The 9,481-nt window shown below is 39.7% G+C and overlaps 1 protein-coding gene and 1 long non-coding RNA gene across 2 annotated transcripts in view; one reads left to right on the top strand and one right to left on the bottom strand.

The window, feature by feature from the left end:
• The window catches only part of LOC110366877, a 2,383-nt gene extending 1,992 nt beyond the window's left edge, over window positions 1-391 (bottom strand). The window contains exon 1 of the long non-coding RNA XR_004928034.1: window positions 273-391. This is a non-coding gene — a long non-coding RNA (uncharacterized LOC110366877). The remainder of the gene's footprint in view (window positions 1-272) is intronic.
• Window positions 1-7,376, top strand: part of LOC105917414 (vascular endothelial growth factor C) — a 25,040-nt gene extending 17,664 nt beyond the window's left edge. The window contains exons 7-8 of the mRNA XM_012852210.3: window positions 285-486; window positions 5,352-7,376. Coding sequence (XP_012707664.2) covers window positions 285-486; window positions 5,352-5,472 — 323 coding nt within the window. The 3' untranslated portion in view covers window positions 5,473-7,376. The remainder of the gene's footprint in view (window positions 1-284; window positions 487-5,351) is intronic.
• Window positions 7,377-9,481: the final 2,105 nt, after the last annotated feature.

Consider the following 9,481-nt stretch of genomic DNA (forward strand, 5'->3'; position numbering starts at 1 on the left):
TTAGGTGGGGTTGATGTCACATTACACTGAAACATGTTTCATTTGTTGTTAGTTTAAGCAACATTTAACCTATGTTTTTGCCTAAATTATTTTGTAATTTACAATGGGTCTATACTGAACCCAAACAGACTCATTTCTACCCAGTTTATTGCTCATATAACCCTTATTTTAAAGATAAACAGAAAAGGAAAGCTTCTTTTATGCACATTTGAAACAACATCTAGAGAAGTTTTTTTCTTATTCTGCTTAATTGACGTCCCTCCTTCTCCAACCTTTGGGTTCAGGTGAGTGCCAGTGCCAAGGCCAGGGCGGGGGGCGGCCGTGTCCTGCGGGGCAGCGGTGGGACGATGACCTGTGCGGCTGCGTGTGCGACGTGGCGTGTCCCAGGAATCAGCCCCTAAACCCCGACACGTGTCTGTGTCAGTGCAGAGAGAGCCCACAGACGTGTCTACGGCAAGGCAAGAGGTTCAACCCCAACACCTGCAGGTGAGACAACCAGGAGGGAGGGGAGATCAGGTTTATTTGAAACAAGCTCTGCGATGGTCGGGTAGGAAAAATAAGTCCATAAAAACAGTAAAAAACTAAAAACATTTTATATACATTTTTAGCTTTAAGGAAACAATGAATTGACGACATTAGTTTCTCAGCAACACCAGGATTAATGACTCCCAGGTTTGGTTGAAAACAGAAAAGCTCAACGTATTCATCTTGGTCTGATCTCTCCAAACGCACAAAGCACTGTTGCTGCACACTGCCGGCCAGGTGGCTGAACGAAGCCTACTTTTGTTTTTCTTCTTCCTTAAAACAAAGAGAAACTCAGCTGAAACTCAAAGAGGAACAGTCACGGTGTGAAAACTTAAGAATCGCCACCAACGGGTAGCTGTACCCAATCAGACAGCCTGACTAGCAAACCAGCTAATGTCAGATTGTTGCATTTGAGTAAAATTGTGTAACATTCAGCAAGAGGAGCAATTAGCATCCTCTGGTAATTATTACATGATTTTTCTGTTGAATATATTTATTGCTTAGATCCATGGATCAGAATTAGAAGGTGATAGATCTTAACCTGACCCTAGCCAGATGGATGAGCTCCACTCATCCATCTGGGACAGATCCATAGGAATGGCGTTTCAAAAGGCTGGGCCTTATCAAAAATCCTTGCATATGATTGGATAAGCCACTTGTCTGTCATCTTTATCGACGTGCTATTTCAACCACTCACACCGAAGCCAGGCGGCAAAGCGCCGCGGGTCGGAGTCGATCCCGGGCCGACCGCGTCGAGGACTAAAGGCCTCCTAACATGGTTAGCGCTAACCGCTAACCGCTCCGCCGCGGACGCGCCCCGGAAAACTAAACTTGCCAAATCCGGTCGGGAGAGAGGCGAAAACATGGTTTCCACCAACAAAAGCCTTCAGAGCCGTTCTCTGATGTTCTTTTAATGAAACAATATTAGGTAGATTGGACAACACGGAAGAAATAGCAGCATCAATGCTAACGCTTGCTTCCTCGATGCGAGCCGCCATTGTTGTTGGAATAAAAACAGTCTCACGGTCGCGTCTCCACTACGTCACATCTATGAAACTCCAGCCCTGCGTCCTGATTGGCTGGACAATAAAATTGGTTGTAGAAATCACTCTCTATGGGAGATGTCCCAGATGGATGTGAGTGAAGCTAGGCGGAGATATATCAATCTGGCTAGGGTCAGGTTAGATAGATCTTAGTATCACTTTAATAATCCATGTTAGTTTAGCAGTTGGAGGCACAATTGCTGCTTTTCTGGTTTTGATTAAATTAAATGTTGGACTTTTCTGCAAATGCCATGAAGCTGGGCCGTTTGTACTCACAATAAGCAAACCTTGAGCCTTTTATACCAGGCCATACCTAATCAGTATTGACCTAAAAGCAGCAGAGTACGATGCCTTTCCCCTAACACTGCAAAAAGGGAACTAAAAGTACGAAAAGTTTTCTTTAAATTAGTACATTTTCCTGGATTTGAACAGCTGAATAACACTTTTTGCCAATGGAATGAGTATTTTTATCCCTAAAATAAGATAAAAAGATATTCTGCACTTGAAATAAGACGATGGAGATGAATTGTTCTTATTTTAAGTGCAAATATCTTATTCCACTGGCAAATAGTCTTATTCACCTGCTCAAATCAAGGGAAAATACAAAAAAAAATTCAAGAAAATTTGACTTATTTTGAGTTCCCTTTTTGCAGTGCAGGTGCTTTGGGATTCTTCAGCAGAAACAACTCCTGATGGACCCGTCGTATATTCCCTCTCAAAAAAAAAGGGGGGGAACGCCTGCACTCCTTTTTTTTTTTTTTTTGTCGTTCACATGTTTCGTTGTGACCTTTTATGGACATCGGGCATCCAAAACATTTGCTTGGGGGTTTCGCCTGCGTGTTGTGGTTCCCACAGCCTGCGTGCACTGGATCAACCTTGCTCTGACCCGAGAGGCCCTGCGGAGGGAAGGGACAGGGAGACCGGCTGAACTCGATGACAGCGAGACAGACGGATGGAGTGACAGGCACCAGGAAAACGCAGCGAGCTTCAGGATGACTGATTTACACTGGTGGCGCAACATGTGGGAAAACTCCCAGGGATATGAAGACAGGCGACCTTTAATGGCAGTTCAATAAACATTCTCAGCTTAAAGGGACTTGAGATATGTTTACTGGAGCCGGACCTCAGCGTAGCCAGAATGCTTCTGAATGCTCCAAAAAAACCGAGGTCCGCATTTAGCTTAGGAACCGAGCAGAGGGGAAATATGCGAGCGCATCAGACGCGGGTTTGTTTTTTGGGAAAGAAAACGAGACATTCCTGTTTATGTTGACGCAGAAAATCAGGAGGACTTTTCTCTGCTATGCTTTCCACTGTGGTACCAGAATTTACACGATTCACTGGGTTTATATAAACTTCTTCAGTGATGTGAAACTCATTTCTTGCGTTTTTTTGCCAGACTTTAATCAGCTAAAAACATGTAATAATCAAAGATAACCCCAGTGAATACAGAGGATGTAGGCTGGAAACGATGATATAAATTATTAGTGGGCAAAAAAAAATCTATCCAAACCAACCTGGCCGTTATAATTATACTTTTATGTTTTAAAGTAGGATATTTTTCAGCTGTTTCTCATATTAATCTGCAGCTTTGTTTAAAAATGTGCCTGTGAGACATTTGGGATAAAGAGATGCCTTTTTAATATTACTTCCTATTGAGGTTAATATAATTTATTGGCATTCAGCCTGAGAATACCAAGATGTTATTTTCGGTCCATTATCGCCCAGCCACAGCATTAACTCACCTCTATATTTCTCAGAATCAGAATCAAGTTTAATCGCCAAGCACAAGGAATTTGACTTGGTATTGATGGTGCAGACAAAAAAGATTTAACTGTAGTTTTGATGTTATTTTAGTGAAATGCTGTAACGCAACACCAGCTCTACATCTTTAAAATGTTCCACTTTTGTCTGGTCAGTCCACAGTATCTTTTCCCAGAAAACTTTACCTTAACTTGACAAAACCTAACTTAATATAGGATGGCTCTTGTTCCCTGTGGCTCATTTAATAAACCAAACCATGAAATATGGTTGTTTTCTTTAGCCCTTGGCAGTGTGCATCATTTTATTCTATTGCCTTTCCTAACCAATCAAAACCAGTGGGCGGGGCTTATACCTCATCCTTGTCATATAATTGGTCTACAAAATGATTTATGGATTTAATATAAATGTCCTAATTCCACATTTTAATATTAATTAATAAAATAATAAACATTTAAATAATCAAGAAAACGTTTATTATATGAATGCATTTCTTATTTTACTCTAACTATAACATGAAAAAATATTATTGATAGTTTTTTTATACATATATATATAGTAGCAGCTTTGGAAATTGATAATTGCATAAAGAATAATTTTTAATAGTTTCAAGCCTCCCTGAAGCTCTGTTTAATCCAGGAAGATAAACCTCCACGTCTCAACATTTCAACCCAAAAGGCAAACATGGATAAAATTAATTATTAATCTGCATTCAAATTCCCCAACGCTCTAAATTATAACCTGCACAATTTAATCTGTCTTTTTTTAATACAAGCAAAACTTACCCTGTTTGTCTTATATTAAGCAGCCGCATAAAAATAAATACACAGGTACATTTAAAAATAAAAATTTAATGTCACATTTTTTTAAGATACTTTAGCTACAAGCTAACGTTTGAAGTTTTGAAGCTAACCGCGGAGCTTTAGTTGAGAACCATAATATAAACCTGTCATCGAATAAATGATCTTCCTTTAAAGAAAAATAATAATAAGTATTTTACCTTAACACTGCTGGCTGATGAGAAGTTTTTAAATAGATGTAAATCCAACAGAGCCGTTAGAGACCGTTGATTAGCATCAGCTGTGACGTGCTGAGTTCAAGTGCAAACCTACACGTTCGTAAAACTGAAAACTGGCAAATCGTCGCCTTATTCTTATGAAATAAAAACGATTGTGTTTTAGCCTTTTAAATTGGTCGAACATTTAAAGTAGTCATGGGTGTAAAATTAGACTTTGAGTGAATTTAAACCCCATTTTTTTTGCAATACAAACCACATAATCGTTGACATGATATCCGGAAATGGCCGAATACGACCCGAAAGTACCCGAATGGGTGCAAGCGACATTGACTCCAAAAGAAAAAGTGTTAATATTAGCTTATACATGTTACAAGACAAATGAAATCAATTTCATAATAATTATCTAAAACCAAATAAATTAAAGTTAGGCAACTTAATATTAGGAGTTTTATACATTCTTGTCCTTACGCTCTAACCAATCCGACAACTTATTTATTTTTCCATTTGTTTGTGGCAAGAATTTTTTTTTTTTTTTTTGAGGTCATGGTTTTGAAGCTCGGGATGCATTTGAGCACAAAGATAAAGCATTTATTATTCCTTACAACCACTCTTTGTACTGTTTTGTCTGATTTAACATCTGGTCACAGTAGTGAGTCTGCAGGCGACGGTACACCTGCTGAGATTTTAAAGACGAGAGTTCCCAGACTGCTCCCCTCTCTGGAAAAATACTCCTATCCCCCCTTCTCTTTCTCTCACACAATCTTTTGATGCACATGCAAATAAAACTTGGATTGAGCTTCACCCAAAAAGGATGTGGATATGTAAAAAATGCTAAATACGCATGCCAAGAGAATATAATCTCCCTTGTGTTGTTGTTTTCCCCCCCTCTCCTCTGTTCCTCATCCCAACCTCACCCTTTTAAAAAATCTTTCCCCTCTCTCTCTCCCGTTCTTAAATCCTCCTTTTGTCCTCTTCCCCCACATTTCTCTCCCTCTCTCTCTCTCAAGTTGTTACAGGCTCCCATGCAGAAACCCCAGACGAGCTTGCCAGAATGGCTTTTACTACAGCAGCCAGGTCTGTCAGTGCATCCCCGAGTACATGAAGTGGAATTACCAAACAAGAAAGTGAGGAGGAGGAGGAGGAGCAGTGGCTTCTGGGATTTCTTGACCTTAAGACCTGAAACCTCTCCGCCTGAGTGACTCCATGCCGGAGAGCTGGAAGTGGATCTACATATGGAGACATATGTTGCCTGAATTCAAATAAAATAGAAAGGTTGAGCCTCGTGTATCTGGTAAAGAGGAAATAAGGACAGATATCTGATTCTCGTGGGACTGTCCCGTATGTGTGCCTTCTTTCCGTTTCTCACAAGCCGATCCTGTCTGGAAAGCCCCATGAGACTGCCTGTAATGCACAGCAACAAGGTGGGATGGACCAGGCCGGCTTAGGGCGGGCGTTCACCGCTCTGCAACGTGTCGTAGCAAGAAGAGTGCCAGCCAGCAACCTGCTGAGGAGCTGCAGCTCATGCCTGTGTGAAATGGAATGTGAATAAGATAATAACAGTCCACGCTTTTTCCAAAATAATAAAAAAAGAATAAAAATCTTCAAGCAAATTTCCATATTGTCTTGAAGGAAAACAAATAAAAATCACATAGTGGATCTCCAAAGTGTACACCCTCCCTGTCATGATGCCAGCTTTTTCTGATGTAAAACAAATCAAAACACTAAATAATTTTCAAGATGTGGGACGCAGATGGACTCAAACCAAAGACTGAACGCTGAAACTGAATGAAAAGCTGCGTAATGTGTGCACACTTGGTTCATCCTTTATTTTATTTACACTTTTCCCTTTTCAACAGATTATCTTGTTTGCAGCTGAATCGCACAGGACGCATACCCCAGTAAAGAGATAAAACAGCTTTTTAATGCTGTCATCTTAACAGGGTGTCTGTACACTTTTAGGATTTTATTTTCCATCTGTCATTTGATTCCTTACATTCCTTTTTTTTTAAGATGAAATGAACCTATTTTTTTTTTTTTTTTTTCCAACACGTCATCATTTTGTTGCAAGACATTTCCATCAGCCACGACCCGATTCTGGGTGGGGACTGGTCTGGTTCTAATTTATCTGTTCCCCACGCTGGGTAATTTTATTTTTATATATTTAAAGCTTTTTGTATTTAAAAAAAAAGAAGAAAAAAAGAAAAAAAAAGTGAACTTTTGAAGATGGAATGTGAGCAGCTGTAAATAACTATTTAAAAAAGAAAAATCACCATAATTGTTTTAAAGTGAAGCTAAATCACATTCTTTTACATTTTTTTTTGTTTGTTTTTTTTTTATTCTGAAGCGAAAATTTAGAGTTGGACATTTTTGGTGCCCAACGCCGGGGGGTGGTCGGACCGCAGCGTAGATAAGATTGTGGATGAAAGGCATTGTGGGTAAACTCCTCCTTCTGCCATCCTCCACGACAAATCAAATCAAAATGCAAAGTAATACGCTGCAATTCTGGACGGGACAAAACGCTGTGGAGTTCCACCCAAAAGCACATAACCTTGTCTCATTATTATCGCAGAAATCAGCTGAATCAAAGCATTAGAAAACTGAATCAGGACGCGACAGTTATACATTTTCTATCTGGTTCTTTTTGTGCGCCCCCCGTTTGTAATGCCGCCCTGGGAAACCGCCCATATCCCAAAGCGCCGCTGGTTGTAGCGCATGTGCTGTAGGGATTTAGAAGACTTCTTTCATCATTACTTAAGTATTGATTAAAGGCTCTGTCTGACTGACTTGTGTGACCCGATTTGTCTCCTTTTCATCCACAGACATACAGGTTCATTTGAATTAATGAAAAAAAAAGTTACTTTATTTCAGTAATTCACTTCCACAAAGTTATATTTCTGTACCGAAAGTCCTTTTCTATTGGTTTTGTGTGATATTTTAATACTCAAGAGAATCTAACTTTTGGGTTTTCAACCTATAATAAGCTAAATTAACAGAAATAAACAACAAATGTATCACTGTGTGACATGAATCTACAAGCCTTGCATTTTTCATTGAATAAATTCACCCTTCGACGATATTTACAGTGGTTGAGATGAGCCCTAGATGGCAGTCATAAGTATAAAAATTAAAAGGAAAACTGTATTTTCACTTAAATCCAGGGAAATGTAACTTAAGTGGTTGTTGTTGGACCCTGAATATCCAGAAGTGCTAAACATGTGGCCTCAATACACCCAACTACACTTCTCGTACGCCTGGAGGCCATATTGATTTGGGGCTTTTGAAAAGAATATGATGGGATGATAATACTGCATTCAACTTAAAAACAAGGATTTTCTCAAAGTCACAAGGACTTAAAATGATCCATACAGGCTGAAACATTATTTGGCTGGTTTATTGCTAGCTAAAAAAAAACTACTTAACTGACATCCCTCGATTGGACTAATCAATACTGAGAACAGGAAAGACTTCCAAGAATCCAAAGCGAAGATGAGTTGGGAAGAGTGTTTTCTAGCAATTACGAAACAAGACCCAAGTGGTGAAAGGATGCAGGTTTACGACGTTTGGCAACAGCAGAGGAACCACCAAAAAAAAAAAAAGAAGTTTCAGGCACAGGAACAAACCAAATAAAAGGTAGCGAGAACAGATTTATGGTTAGAAGTATGCCAAGAGAAACTTTAAAATGTAAACACTGCATTAATTAAAGCACAGTGGTGGTGGTTTCATGATGTGGGAGCACGGTTTGTCGACAACCCTGCAAAGAGGGAACTAAAACGTTCTTGAAATGAGTGTATTTGTTCTTGATTTGAGTGGGTAAATAAGAATATCTGCCAATAGAATAAGATTTTTGCATTTAAAATAGGAACAAGACATCTCCATCATCTTATTTCAAGTGCAGTAAAGCTAATTATCTAATGTTGGGGTCAAAATAGGGCTGGAAGATATAGGGGAAAAAAAAGATAAAATAGAAATCATATTGATCGATATTGATCATTAACAAATTCAAAACATATTTTAAGTGCAGCCCTGACCATTGCATGCTGTTGCTAAAATTATTTATATTGTAGATACAGACAAACACTGAATTCAAACTCAACCCTTTATTCAACAAACTTTTTACTAAAACTGCAAGTATTTAAAAAAAAATGAAAAAGAATGCGTGCTCGCTGAACTCTTTGAAGGGGGCGGAGCGTTCCTGGATCTGCGTTTGTGATTGGGTGGCAGGATGTAATGACTAATATTAGTGGTCAGCAGCACCAAGTTCCTGGGGGTTGCACATCACAGACAACCTCACCTGGTCTGTGAACATCACATCACTGGTGAAGAAGGCACAGAAACAACTGTACTTCCTGCGGAGGCTGAGGAGAGCCCACCTGCCCCCGCCCATCCTCACGACCTTCTACAGAAGCACCATAGAGAGCATTCTGACCAGCTGTCTATCTGTGTGGTGTGGAGGCTGCAGTGCTGCCGACTGGAAGAATGTGAGGAGAGTGGTGAGGACAGCAGAAGGGATCATCGGGGCTCCTCTTCCCTCCATTAAAGACATTTCGTTCCAGCGCTGTGTGTCCCGAGCCCATAACATCATCAGGGACCCCTCACACCCCCACCATGGACTGTTCTCCCTACTGCCTTCTGGGAAGAGGTTCCACAGCAGGTCTACTAGGTTCTGCAAAAGCTTTTTCCCTGTTGCCACCACACTGTTGAACTGCTAGTACTGCTGAAGCCATTTCAATTGTTTACACAAATCACTGCTGCATCTTTATCCTGAAACTTGCTGCAATTAACTGTGATTTTTTTTCAAGCTGTATGCCAACGAAATTTTGTTCTGTGCGCACTTGGTGCATACAACATGATAAAGTTGTCAAAGTCTAAGTCTACATGGCTAGAATGCATAAGGCAGGAAAACTTTTAGTCTATTGAACTTTTTATTGACTCTTTTTTTTCTATCATCGATATATATTATTGAATTATCGTCCAGCCCTAGGTCAAAACACTTATCCCATGTGCAGGAAATGTTTACCTGCTCAAATCAAAGACAAATACACTCATTTAAAGAAAAAAATAACTTCTTTTTATCTCTGTTTTTGCAGTGATAATCCTTGTTTTTTTCCATTAAGACAGATGCCAGCCCACAACATCG

Source organism: Fundulus heteroclitus, chromosome 24 (assembly GCF_011125445.2).
Source record: "Fundulus heteroclitus isolate FHET01 chromosome 24, MU-UCD_Fhet_4.1, whole genome shotgun sequence".
In the NCBI taxonomy this organism is placed as follows: Eukaryota; Metazoa; Chordata; class Actinopteri; order Cyprinodontiformes; family Fundulidae; genus Fundulus; species Fundulus heteroclitus.